Source organism: Falco rusticolus, chromosome 6 (assembly GCF_015220075.1).
Source record: "Falco rusticolus isolate bFalRus1 chromosome 6, bFalRus1.pri, whole genome shotgun sequence".
Lineage (NCBI taxonomy): Eukaryota > Metazoa > Chordata > Aves > Falconiformes > Falconidae > Falco > Falco rusticolus.
Genome location: NC_051192.1, coordinates 33,957,210 through 33,971,432, shown reverse-complemented (window position 1 = coordinate 33,971,432; position 14,223 = coordinate 33,957,210). Strand labels below are relative to the sequence as shown.

General features: G+C 47.2%; 1 protein-coding gene across 7 annotated transcripts in view; it reads left to right on the top strand.

The window, feature by feature from the left end:
• The first annotated feature begins 426 nt into the window (after nucleotides 1-426).
• SOGA3 (SOGA family member 3) overlaps nucleotides 427-14,223 on the top strand; it is a 48,085-nt gene continuing 34,288 nt past the window's right edge. For 6 of the 7 annotated variants that reach the window (XM_037392654.1, XM_037392653.1, XM_037392649.1 and 3 more), the window contains exons 1-4: nucleotides 428-860; nucleotides 3,149-4,143; nucleotides 4,477-4,701; nucleotides 7,101-7,259. In XM_037392654.1, the coding sequence (XP_037248551.1) occupies nucleotides 542-860; nucleotides 3,149-4,143; nucleotides 4,477-4,701; nucleotides 7,101-7,259 (1,698 nt within the window). In that variant the 5' untranslated portion in view covers nucleotides 428-541. Of the gene's footprint in view, nucleotides 861-3,148; nucleotides 4,144-4,476; nucleotides 4,702-7,100; nucleotides 7,260-14,223 lie in introns of all 7 variants that reach the window. The other variant, XM_037392652.1, reaches the window with a different exon arrangement.

The window sequence follows — 14,223 nt, the reverse complement described above, 5'->3', positions numbered from 1 at the left end:
GTCGCGCAGGCACAGGTGGGTCCAGGGCACTCCCCACCCACGGCCGTCCATGGAAATGCTCCCTCCTCGGAGGGCAGGGGAAGGGACAAAAGCCTTTCCTCGGCTTTTCTTTGTCTCTTAATTGGGAAAGACTTCAAGCGCGAAGTCTTAAGAGCCCTCTAAGGTGCTTCAGAGCAAAGGTAAATTCACCTCGTGATAAACAGGTGAAATAGATGACCACCTCTGGGGTTTGCCCACGGTACGAGGGAACGGTCTGTGGCCCGGTAGTCCCCGTGCTGAGGCGAACGAGTAACACCGGGGGCTGACGCTCAGCGGAGCGGAGCGGGCTGCCTTTGTTTCTGCCCTTCCCGGGCGCAGCGGGCTCTTGCCAAGGGGACACAGCGGGGACCCGCCGCGCTCCCGGCGCCGGTGAAGGCAGCGAACAAAGGAAAATCCTGCTCCAGTCCCGCTGCCGGTGCGGAAGGCGCCCGGCATCCCTGCCTGGCCGGAGCAGGCTCCCCTGAAGGGGACACTAAATAATTGATCAGAATCGATTGCCCGCATGCATTGGGAAGGGAAACCGGGCGCACCCCTCGCACGCAGCCTGCTCCTTCCCGTTTGCGCCGCAATCCTGTTCCACCATGTGCGGGGACGCAACTCAGCCTTCAGGCCTGGGCGGGGTTCTTGCCGTTTAATCTTTTCTTTTCTCTTCCCTTCGCTGCTTTTCTCCCTCCCCCCTCTCCGTCTCCCCGGCCCAGTGAGGTCAGCTCATGAATATTGCTTCATTTTCCTGAGAGGCTCTGGCAGCGGCGGGTACCTCGTGCGCGGTGCCCGGCTCCCTGTGCATGCATTTCGCCAGCCCGGCAGCAGACAAAGTGGTGGTGAGTAATGCGGGCGATTTAGATCCAAGCCTTTTTTTTTTTTCCCCTTTTTTTTCTTTTTCTTTTCCCTCCCCAAAAAGGGAATGTCACTCGGGGTTCAGATGCAGCAAACCCGCCAGGTATGAAGGGGGACCTGAGACAATCCTCCCTTTAAAACCCGGACAAAAGGCAGAAGCGCTCCAAACCTTAAAGCCGCCTTTGGCATTGGGGGTCTGGGGGAGGGAGAGGCGGGCGCCTGGCGAGGGAGGGGGCCGGGGGAGGCCCTGCCTGGTGCCCCGGGCAGTGGAGATCCCCGCGCCGGCGGGTGGAGCCACCGGACCGCTCCCTTTTGTTGCTGCCGCTTATTTACGCATTTTTCCGCCTGGACAGCTGTTCCCGACAGGAAAACCTGCGGAGACCCACGTCCTGGCGCCACGTGGGTTTGCCTGGGAGGAGGGGAGGTTATGTCGCGGAGTTTGGTGAGACGGAGATTTCGGACTTGGGCTCAAACAGGGCTTTCGTTGTACCAGTTAAAAGGAAAAAGAAAAAAAAAAAAAAAATCAGCCAACTGAACCGTAGGCGGCAGCTGGGGCTGGAATTGGGGGCACGTACGGTGGGGGCACGGTGCGGGTTGTGTTCCCGGCAGGTCGCGGCTGAGCCTGATGACCTCGCTGCAGTGAAACTTCCCGAAAAGATCCAGGTATAGCGTTGGGTTCCCGATTACTATTTTTAATTTCATTTTGAACAGTAGGTAAAAGGAAGAGTAATGAGTAAGGTACGGGATCTAAACTGAGTCCTGGCGTTTTGCAGTTTCTTTAGGTCTGGATTTCAAGAGTGACATTTTGTACCTGTATAGCTCTGAACAACAGCAGTGTGGGAATCCTGTTTGTGATGGTTAATAGAGATGCAAACCAAAATTTTTATAAAGTGTTGTGATACAAATGTAAGTGTTGATGGGTTTACACTCCTGTGCTCTCGTTTTACTAATTAATGCCTGGGAAGTTTCTGGAAAATTGTGTTCTTTTGAGCTTTAATTTCCAGGATATTGGTTAAAATCAGGGTGATAATGACAGTGCATTTGAGAGGAAACCCTGCGCTTCTGCCAATGAGAGCACAGTAAACACAGTTTCATTGTCTAGTATGTTCCAGGGAGTAAACCAATTGTCAGGGTACAGTATAATGTCTACATTGACTTTGCCCAGTCGTGTTCCTTCCTTTATTCCCTTTTCTAGCAGGGAATGGTTAAGCCATGTTCTAGGAGGGAATTGTTAGGCCATGTTAGGAATGCTGTCGTTTCTACTTTTGCCTATGTTTTCCCTTTAAGGACGGCTGAATAAAGGCTATGTGAAAACAGTTTGTGGATCATAGCCATTATTTTCAGAATATGTTAAGGAACATTAGCAGGAAGATATGGCTTCTAGAAGCCCTTTTAACTGCCGTTTTAAATAATCTGTTGTGGCCATGAAAACACAAGTTTTGTTGCTATGGGGGAAAATTGCCATGTGAGCACACTTCAGCGAATACCACATAACATCTTGTACTGACGGTGAGGGTCTAATCCTTGCTTCCTCTGTTTTGAGAATCTGCTGGAGCCATTACGCCTCAGTCCTATGTCAGCACAACCAGTAGTAAACCTGAATCAGTCTGAAGTCCTGACAATGCCTCTGGAAAACAAACTGGGGCAAATCTGGGTTTGGAAGCTGATAGAAGGGCCCCTTTCCTTTATGGCCCTCGATCCGCGAGTTTCGAAGGCCTAATCTTGTCCTGGAAGAGTCCCTGTCAAAGCTGAAGGGGAATCTGTTCTTGCTTCCACGTGTGCAGCCCTTTGTACAGCGGCCTTTCCCCACTCGGCTGTGACAGGCAACCTGGACGGGGTCCCCGGGGAGGCAGGCAGGTGCAGCAGCGACCCAGCGCGGCACCCGGCGTGGCAGCGCGGGGAGCGGGCGGGAAGGCTGCGCGCGGGTGGGACCGTACGGTGATGCGGCAGCCCGCAGGGGGAAGGGGTCGGCATCGGGGGGGTGAAAGCGCCCCTAGATGCAAGCGGAGTGGGAACGGATCCCAGCCTCAGCCGTGCAGCGTGGACTCCCCCCCGAAAGGCGCTCCGGACCGGCTTCGGGCTTCGGGCTCGGCCCCGGCCGGCTCGGCCCGCAGGTGCCCGCGGGGCCGCGCTCGGGAGCGGACGGGGCACGGCGGCGGCAGGGAGCGGGCGCGCTGGCCGCTGGCGCTGCCAGAGAGCCCGTCTTCCAGCCGCCCCCCGGCCGTCCTCCCCGTCCCCACCCCGACCGTCTTCTCCGCTTCTCCTCCCCCAGCTCTCGGGGCGGCGGCGGCGGCGGAGGCGGAGGACGCCGCCCGTGATGGACGTCTCCCTGAGATAGCCGCCGCCATGAGCCAGCCGCCTGCAGGGGGCGCCGCCGCCGCCGAGCCTCGCCTCCATCCCGAGGGCAGCAGCGGCAGGAAGCAGCAGCGAGCCTCCTCTCCGGCCAGGGCCCGCGACACCGCCCCGCGCCCGCCGCCCGCCGCCGCCGCCGCCGCCTCCCGTGCCCCGGCCGCCGCTGCCAAAGCCGCCTCTGCGCGGCCGCCCCAGAGCCAGGCCCCCAGGGCCGCCCGCGGCCGCGCTGCCGACAAGCCACCGCGCGGCGCGGCGCCGGCGGGAGCTGTCCAGCCCGGCGCCGGTGCTGAACCGCCGCCGGCCGCCGCCGCCGGGAGAGCCGCCGCCGAGGAGCCGCCGCCGCGCGCCGCCGAACCCGCCGCGCCGCGGGCCGCCGAGGAGGCGCCCCCTGCAGGAGGCGGCGGCGGCGGGGGGGAGCGGGAGGGGGCAGTGGCGCCGCAGCCGCCGCCGCCCAAGCACTGGCGGGGGAAAGCGGGGCGGGCTCCGCTGAGGGGCGCGGGGGAGGCGTCCCCGGCGCCTCCATCTTCCTCGGGCGCGGGGAAGGGCCGCGGGGCGGCGGGCGGCGGCGGGTACTGGAAGGAAGGATGCCTGCAGAGTGAGCTCATCCAGTTCCACCTCAGGAAAGGGCTGGCGGCGGCCGCCCAGATGCAAACCAAGGGCAGCAACCACAGCAGCAGCGGCAGCGCCTCCTCCGCCTCCGCCGCCTCCGCGGCCGCCGCCCCGGCCGAGCCTCCCCCGGCCGCCTCCGCCTCCTCACCTTCTGCCATGGCGGAGGCCGGGGCGGAGGGGCTGCGGCAGGGCGAGGCCGGCGGCGGCGGCAGGAGCGGCGCCCCCGAGGGCTCCCTGAGCCCGCAGCTGCAGGAGGAGATGCAGGAAGAGATGGACAAGCTGCGGGAGGAGAACGAGACCCTCAAGGTGAGGGGCCGGCGCGGCGGCGGGGCTGGGGGTGAGGTGGAGGGGAACAGGGGCCGGGTGGCTCCGCACCCCCGCGCCCCGAGGGGGCTTCCCGGCCGCCCTCTGCCCCGGCGCTGGGGCTGGCGGCAGGGTTAAGATGGCCCTGTCGCGGGGCAGGCCGGCAGCGACGCTTCCCCGCTTCGTTGCGGTGCTTTTAATTGAAAGAGCTGGGTTGTATTTAGCTGGTGCCCCTGCGGGAGGAGCTCCATTTTGGCAGCCTTCCCCCAAGCCTGCTGACATTTGTGCTTTTGACCCACCTGTTGCGCCCCTGTCCCCTTGTCGCCCTGGTGCCAGAACGAGATAGATGAGCTGAGGACAGAAATGGACGAGATGAGGGACAGTTTCTTCGAGGAGGACGCTTGTCAGCTTCAGGAGATGCGCCATGAGCTGGAGCGAGCCAACAAGAACTGCCGGATCCTTCAGTACCGGCTGCGCAAGGCCGAGCGCAAGAGGCTGCGCTACGCCCAGACCGGCGAGATCGATGGCGAGCTCCTGCGCAGCATGGAGCAGGACCTCAAGGTACAGATGTGAGCAGGTGTCAAGGGGAGGGTGTGCCTCAGGCAGAGACCTGACCTTCTCGCTGTTTCTGTTTGATGTGCCTTTTCTGTACATACTCAAAACCCGCGTTTGCTGTTGTGGCCGTGACGGTTCTGTAAGTACAGGTGTTCATGTGGCTCTTGACAAAATAGAGTCTTCCCGGTCAGAAGCAAAACCACCCCTTTGTCAGGGGAACTTCTGATCAAAACAAGGGATATTTCGTACACTCAGAATGATGCTTAGGCGAATAGTTCAGGCACGTACCTTTGCAGGAATGTGAGCCTTCATGTCCCAAGTGAATATTGTGATTACAGCTTACAAAGTTGATTTCGCTGTTGGCTCAATGTTACTTTGTATTAGTGAGCCATACATGCACAGGGTGTGGGAGGGAAATGGTGAGGGCACCTCTGGTGTGGTGCTCGCCCGCACTTTAGGAGATAGCAGCTAAGGCCTTAGGTTGAGCTAGACAAAGGGCTTACTTTAATTAAGCTTTCTCCTATGTCTATCCCAGTATCCATACGACTGACTCTTTGGAAAGGAATAGTGTTTTTATAAAGCGTTCCCACAGATCATGAATGTGTTCTGCTTTGAGTAGGGATGAATGTCTAATGCCAGATTTCTGCCTAATTGAATTCCAGGTGCTGGCTGATCATAATTGTAACTCGTGCAGTTCTTTGTAGTGTTCCCAAGTCCTCTTCTGAAGAATTTATACCCAAAAGAACTTTGTTCATTTTCCATGGGTAATAAATCAGGGGACTTAATCCTTCAGAGATACAGTCTTGCATATAGCTGTATTAAAATGCATCTTGTGTAAGTGAGTCCCATTCCCCATGTGATCTAGAACACTCTGTGGGATTTTCCCGCATTAATTGCTACTCCACCAAATTTTGTGTCAAAAAATCACTACCTGTAACAATGGGTTACTGTATTTGTTTGTATCTGTTATTTGGTTGTATGTACTGATGCAGACTGTATCTACAGCCTGAAGACAGATCGTGATAGGACGCTGTTAAAACTGGTTCCCATGATTTTCCATTTACTTTGGTTGGACAACCAGAGGAGCAGTTTAATACTGAGCGTAGGAAAAGACATCAAGCTATAGCCCTGTGGTGTGATTCTCGGCTTATCCTGCAGTCTCTTTGGAGTGTGGTTATAATTGAAATTCCCCTCCACTCGCTCTTTCTGTTGGGCATTATGTGTCTTGAGTGTGTGTGCAGTGGGGGAGGTTATTGAATGATCTTGTGCTACACTGCAGTGTTGTATCTGTAATTCACACACAGGGTTTCTTGTCAGGGGAGGCTGAGTCACTAGCTGCTGCTGTTTTCTGATAGATCGGATTCTTCTAGACTGCTTGCTTACAATTATTATTTTCTTTAGAGTTTTGGTATGTCAAAGAGAGTTCTTTGACATACAAACATAAAGATCGTTCTAGTGAAAGCCATAAAGGATAGCTCTCTGAGCTCCTCTAGCTAATGCTAAGAAGGATTAATTATACTTTCCAATGTTTTAAAAAAAGCAGGAAATTAGGCTTTTCAAACTGTGTGTCTAAATCACCATCATAACAGTGATTAGTGTATATTTAAATATTTTTGGTGCATGATTATAGTTTCTGCTGGTTTCACAAAATACAATGCAGGTGGCTTGAATGGCAAAATTCTCGTTACATGAAAAAGAATTAGATCTTGACGTGTGCCTTTTAACTCTATTCCTGTGAAAGTGCATTAAAAAAGAAAACCAAAAACCCGAGTGTTCATTTTCATTTAAAATATTGGACATCATTTGGGTGAACACAAGGCCAGTAAAAATGTTGTTTTTTCATATTTTGCTCTTTAAAGGAACCAATAGAAATAAATACCAGATATTTAGATTAACTGTCCCTGAAGGAGAGAGAAATGGGCAGGGTCAAAATAAAGATGTATTCATTTGTGGTCCTGTACAAGGCACAGGTAGGGAAGGCCTGGAGAAGGTGAGCCGTGCTTTTAGATGCTTCTGCATGTCAAGTATTTGAAGGGCATATGCCTTAGTGCATTGAAAAACATAAGCTAGCAGTGGTTGAGAGAAAATAGATGCTGCACTGTCTTCAGGAATAATGAAGGTCCTGTTTCGCTTTTGACATAACAGAGCCTAGGAAGGTGATGGGATTTAGTTTCTGTGTGGTTTCCAGTGAAGTCCACAGGAATAATGTACCATTTTTGGAAAGAATTGGCTTGAATTTGGAATAATTTAGAATTATGCCTGTAGATATCCTTGTCTACATGTTTCCTTACGTACTGTTTCCATCAAAACATCCAGAATTAACCTCTAAATGGCTGTTTAGGCACTAAGCACTGCAGCAGTAATTCTTGTTCTTAATCTTTCTTTCGATATACTATTTCATTTAGGTTGCAAAAGATGTATCGGTGAGACTTCATCATGAGTTAGAAAATGTGGAAGAAAAACGTACTGTAACAGAAGATGAAAATGAAAAATTAAGGCAGCAGCTTATAGAAGTTGAAATTGCCAAACAAGCACTGCAGAATGAACTGGAAAAAATGAAAGAGGTTAGTGTTGCTATTTACTTACATAGAAAGTATTTGAAGTTCTCAAATTCTCATTGCTGAACTAACTGATGTTCTTGTTTTGGGGGCACAAAATATGGCAGGCAAAAAAGTACACTTTGGTGATTAGGAAGCTGAGAACAAACTCAAATATTTGGTGTTTCCTAGGTGAAACAGACAGCAAATTGTGGCGCTTTTTTTTCCTATGCAAGAAGGGAAATGTGGAACTGATGGTAGCAGAGTTTAGAGGCTTTGAGACATTGTACTTACATTAAGATACATGCAGGCAGAGTGCTGAAAGAAGTCAGACACATCTAACTTTGCAGATTATGTTCCCCCCCATGTTTTTACAAAATCTAGTATTTCTTCCCTTTCTAAGTACTACTAGGGACTAGCAGGCACACGGAGACTGGGGATCTAGCACCTCCCCATCTTTAGTCGTGCTCTTTGAAGTATTGGGAAGTGAGAGACTCTACCTGGCCTTTCAGTCAAAGTATAATTTTACATTATATCTAATTAATCTTCAAAATTACTGTAGCCATTATATAGATGCAAGATACTGTGCCATTAAGTAAGCAGAAAATTGTATTACAGCAGTAATAGCCTGGCTGACAGAGATAACACAGCATGCAGTAAAAAGAGAAACTGTTGACTAAAAACGACTTCTCAGACCAGAATTGAGAAACAGCTCTCCAGTATTTAAAATGCAATGAATGCCACTGATTTTCACTTTTAGTAACATTCCCTAGTAGGAATGCCTCTGTCTACTTTGATCTTGTATGAAGCAGAAGAGAAAGGCAGGAAAGTAGAAGAGATGTATTTCAGTTGTTAAGAAAGGCAGGAAAGCAGAAGAGATGTAATTCAGTTGTTAAGAAAGGCAGGAAATTTTCAGTTGTATGATAAATTACAGTATTTTTAGGAACTGCAAGTCCTTACTTTAAGTGATGTAGTATTAAAAATATTCATATGTTTTCTTTACAGGAATTTAATTTCAAACATGTTAGTAGAGGATAAACAGGTAGTTTTTTCCACTGTCTACTGCTTTTCCAGATAATTGCAGATTTGAAAAGGGCATGAAATCTGAGCGTCATTCAGCTTCCCTCTCCTCTGCCGGAGACTTTCTTCTGTTTTCACTCTGCTTTCTACCAGCAAATGCAACTCAGTTTCTCAGACCATCTTCTCTGTGAGAGCACGATCTTTCTGTAATGATCCTTAGAACTTGTTAAGCTTGGCTTATTCTTGTCCATTCAGACTCTGCTTTCTTGTAGATTCCCATTCCTGGATCCTTTCCTCCTGCCCTCTGCTAGGCTGTACCACTGTAAGCTTCTTTTGCCTTCTTTCTTCTTATGTGTCTTCAGATGATAGCGAAGTGTAGTGGCAATTTAATAGCTTATGTTCTTTGGGAGCTGTGTACCTGCAGGAAATTAATCCAATAAATAGGCTTCTTCATCTCTGTCATCAGCAGTTGCTTTCTCCTTACTCTGATTCTTCCCTCTGGCCCACTGTGCTGAGCTATGGTTCTGTTGCTCTCACACTGCTCTCCACTTCTCTCTTTGGCCTAGGTATTTGCCCCTTTCTGTCTTTGATGTTGGTATCAATGGAAGGATACTGGAGGCTCAGAAGGGAGTGTCATGTTTAAACTAGGGGCTTTTCTACACAATATTCTTTTCATGAAGCTGAAACAGATGGATGATTCCCACTAGCATAGAATGGAGCTCCCACTGACCAGAATGGAAAAATGTAGTAAAACTTTACACCAGAGTAAAGCTGGAGTGGACAAAGAGTCAGAAATACACCCTTCTACTAAACTGGAGAGGAGGACTGGCATACCCAGTTATTTATGCATCATAATTAGGCAGGAGTTTTCATTTATGCATTTCAAACCAGCTGCTGAGTCCCTTTCAGTAGGAGAAGGCTGCTTTTTAGTCTAGGACTTTGAACACAGCATGGGGGAAGCTGGAGGATGGTTGAGGAGGTGCAAGTCAGAGAAAAGCAAGTTTGAAGTGAAGCCAAATTATTATGCACTCTGCAAGCGTGCCATGACTTGGGAGACCAATGGAAGGATGCTGGTGAAGAATGCTAATTCTTACAGATTTGAAATGTAGAATTTGTGAAGAAGCTATGAAAATGTTAACATCAAACAACCATGAAAACAACCCAAAGCAGTCTGAAGTGCATTAGAATTTCTCTGTGACAAATACCTTTTCTTCTGCTCGGGCAATCAAAGTTTTCATGCATCTTAAATGTCAATTTTCTGTTTGCTTGTGAATTATTCCTCTAGTTTCATGGGTTTACAACCCTTTCTCCTTTCAGTACAGCCATTATAACCAATGGAAACTCCTGTTTAAGGAAGTTCTACTCAGCATAAATAGAAATGCAGAGTCAAGACCTTTTGTCTGGGTTGTGATCTTTACTTTATTGCGCTTAGAATTAATGGGAGAGTTAATCTCCAAAGACAATGAAGCATTTTTGTTTTACAGCATAACAGTGCCCAGAGTATGTAATGACTGATTTCTGTACTTTATATCATTAAATGTACTGAAAAAACACAAAACTTTCCATTCTTCTTAAAATCTACTTATGTATAACTGTTATGGGAAATTTGTTCTCCTTTTACAATGAACAGTGTGAGATAGCAGAGAATGGTTACAAGTCTTAATAGAAAATATTGGAGGCAGAAGCATAATTTTTTGTTAGGTAGTCTCTAGAGCAGGACCAAAGCCAAAGTTCTTTCTGTATAGATTCTAGATTGTTTTAAAAAAACATATTAGACTTGACTGGAAACATGTGTCAAAGATAAATGCTAGCAGGTGTGTTTGTGGGGAGACAAATAGTTCTGCAGTGAATACAGACTTGTGCTTGTATTTGTCCATTAATTAATATAGAGAGATAGTTGCTGCTTGCTTTCTTGGTTTGGAGCTTTTGAAAAAAATAATTATGATATATTCCATGAGAAATAGAAGCTATTGTGATGGTAGCAGAAGTTTGCAGGCATTCGGGATTTGGAAGGTGTTCCAACAAAGCATACTTTTTCTATCAGTTACTTTTACTTGCTGTTTCATTTAATGTTGTTCCTGCATAGGTCCACACAGAAACACATGTTTTTTGACCTGCATTGTCAGTTTTTGGAATTCATTTGTAGCAACAGCTGCTGATTTCCTCTTTATTATTTGTTATTATTAATTGAAATGCTTTTGGCTTTTGGGGAAGCTGGAAACAAAGTAGGGAATTTGTTTCCTAGAAGAAAGAGAAACCAACTTTAGCTAGTTGTGATTTTTTCAGATATTAAAAACAAATGTTAATTTGTTGTTAACCATTTGTTAAAGCCTAGCTAATTCTTGTAGAACTTTTCATGATCATAGTATAAACTAAGAATTCATACATTTGCTGTAGCTGTGTGGGAAATGCCCAGTTAGCCATGCTTTAGATGGTTTGTGAGACAAGTGAAGCAGGGGGAAAATGTGGCAGATGTACTAGACCCTGGGCTTTCAAATCCTCATTGCAATGCAGATATGTAGTTGCAAGAGGCACAGTGATTTTCGGAGTCATATGCCTTTCTGGGTAGAAATAGATTGCTCTGCTAGTGCTCCAAGCTGGACAGATGCAAGACAGTTCGGTTCTTACAGCTACATTAGGGTGATATTGTCTACCATTTTCTTCTTCTAAGCATAGGTTATTAGCTCAGATACAGAGCTTGTGATAACCATGGCTATATGGCCCATGAACCCAAATTCAGGCAGAGGAGTTTATGCCAGCCCACTTGGGGCTGTGTTTTGTTGGAGTTGTGCCTGTCTCGTCAGTCAGTCAGTTTTCCATGTTTTTCCAGCCATGGAAATGGAAGAAGGCAGCAGGGTCTGGGGAACTGGGCACTGGAGCTGGGAGCTGGAATCTGAATTCTGTTCCTGATTTTTATAGTATCCTGCTGTGTGACCACAGGAAAGTAATTACACTTTTCTGCTTACACTTGCAATCTTTGCTTGCCCCATTTATGCACAGATTAGCTCTCTATACATCTCTTGAGTGCTCAGGCTCCACAGAAGTCAGGAAGGTAGCTGGAAATCTCATTACAAAAGCTGCTGCAAAAACCAACCCAACAAACCAAAAACTGGATAGCTGTGAAAAGAGCTGGTAAGAGACAATCCCGTCCCAGCCCCCTTGATCAACAATATCAGCTTGCCCATTTATGTCTCTCTGATAAAAAGCCAATGTCTGTCCCTGGCCACAGCCCTTTCTCCCTTTAAGCCCATTCTCCTGCCATTTAACCACAACCACTTATTTTTGGTCTTTCTACTATAAATCACAAAGTCTCAGATTCTCCAGGTTCTCTCTCTCAGTCTTGATCCTGTGTCTTGGGGGTGGGTGTGGAGGGGGTGAGATTGGTGTGTCTTATGGTATTGGCTGTTTTGTTGTCTTCTGATTCCCAAGTCCCAGTCTCGTCCTTCTCCGTCCCATTCCCTTCTTTCCTGCATCCCTTCCACTTTTCATGAGCGTCCAATCTCCTCTCTGCATTTCAAGTCTTTTGGAGCTCATTTTCCTCTTATTCTACTCCAAATATATTATCCTCATTTCTTAGTTACTGCTTCTCTCTTTGGAAAAATGTGTTCTTTTCCCCTGATTCTTTCACCCCCTAATACAAATATGTCAGCTTCCTTGGTTTGTTCTATTTCTTTCCTTGCTTCCAAGCTTTAGCTCTTCACTTTTGCAACTGGACTGAGAGCAGTGGAGTATCGCTTTACTGTGCTAGGAAACGGCAACTGTATCACTGTAACCACTAGAGAAACGGTTTCTGATTCTAATACCTACCCTCAGCTTTATCTAAACCTACATGGAGCAACAACTGCAGGACTAGTTAGGCTTTGCCTTCTGGTCTGGAGTTAGAACATAATCTGTCAGCTGGAGAAAATGTGCAGATGGATAGCTGGGGTAGGAGAGGATGTGGTAGTTTGTAAATATGGAATATTTAATTTAGACTGGTAAACTCCAAGAAATAATTACCTAATGTATAAGAATGGAAGACTTCTGAAAGGTTGCAGTTTGGCAGTCATGATTTGGATGAATTAGAAAAGTATGAGGTGTATATCATATACAGACACAAAAATGTGCCAGAGGACAAGCTCAAAAGAACAGTTTCTAGAATAATTTAATATGACAAAACGGGGATATTCTCTTATTGGAAAGAGCCGAATAATTTTACTGAAATTTTCCAAAATATTAACAATGTTGGTGCTTGGCATGGAAAATCTGCAGCACCTAAAATGTGGTGACGTTGTAAGAAACTGGAAACAAGTCTCATAATGGGTGGTGGTTTGCAGCATTTCTCATAGGCAAGGCAACCATATCCAACAGCAACATTACATTTTTGGATGCCTTCATAATCAAAACTTTGTCTTGGTCCCTTCTCTCAGGACCTTAAACTTCACCATCTCACCATTGGCCATCAGCCCCCTGACGAATGCTTCCTTATCTGGAGGATGCCCATCAAAGAGATCCCCACAGTTGACTTGTTTATCACCTATGGCAAAAAATATCTTCAATCCATTGCAGAAATCATGTGACTTCTTCTAGTTGTCTGAAATCATGCAGTATTTATTTATAAACTACTTCTAGTTTCTTCATCAGATGGTCTGTAGAAGGTATCCCAAATGATACCACCCGTGCTTCTCTGTCTTCTGATTTTTACCCATAGCTCACAGCTGGCCCATCACCTGTTACAAGGCAACACTGCATGCAACTGAAATGCTCTTTTGTGCAGAGCACAACTCTTCTTCTTCACCTTTAGAGTTTTTATCAATCCATGGCTACACTCCAGGCATGTGAGCTATTCTGTCATGTCTCTGTGATCCCAGTGAGGCCGTAGCTCTAAATGCTCATGGACTTCTGGCTTCTGTTTGTTGCCCATGCTGCGTGCACTGCAAGTCACTGGAGATGGATACTTAGTTTGTGTTGCTTTGACAGGGAAAGTTTAATTCTCCTCCATGATACTGTCCCCCAAGCACTTCTTAATTGCACCTCAGGTTTTCATTTCTCTTCAGAGTTTCAGCCTCATTTCAAACATCTGGTAATGGAGGGATTAGGGACAAGGCAGAGAGAGAGATGAGATGCTAGTACGCCTGCTGATATAGCTGATGAGCTTCACAGGATCAGTACTCTTCGAAGAGTTACAGTAATTTACTTGCTCCTGGCACCAGATGGCAGCAGGGGAGGATTTAATAGGTCTCTCACAAGCCTGGTTCCTCCCTGGGTCTTTCGGAGGACCCAAAGAACAAGTCTATCAGCAACACTTCTGCTAAAAGTACCTTTAAGCAGAGGGTTTCTGTGATCTGGAATCTCAGTTTGTCACCTCATAAAAATTCAATTTGCTTTGGTGAAAAGAACAACAGGATAATGAGGAGGCTTTTTAAAAAAGGTATGAGAAACAAGTCTTTGCCTGAGTTTATACAGGAAAAAACAAAAAAGTCCTCTGTCTCCAAGCATGGCTCAGTGGTTCCCTAAGTGCCACATCCCAGCAGATGCAGAACCCCCAGTTATTTCTGTCAGCATTGCTTGTGTGAAATTCTGTTACCTTTGGTATCCCGCCCAAATATTTTGTTCTTTTAAAAACAGTACTCAGCAGGGATGCTGTTCATAATCTGTGAGGGTGTGATTCTGACATCTTTGCCCAGAGCACGCTGCAATTTCATGGGGGGCAGGACAGGCAGTTTGCTTTAGTTCAGTTCTTTGAATATGAGAAAAGAATCATAATGGAGAAAGAAAACAATGTCTGCACCAAAATCTGTTGTAGTAATTCTCTGAAAATGTCAGCTATAAACAGGAAATTTTTTTTGGTGCATTTAAGAAGTAGTTTACACTTAAACCTCATAAAATTGCATTTTAATTATGTGTCAACCATCAGCAATTCACAAGTCATTTGCTTCAAGGGAGTTTTATCAAAACTGAAAATAAACAGCCTGATGGTCAATAATAATAT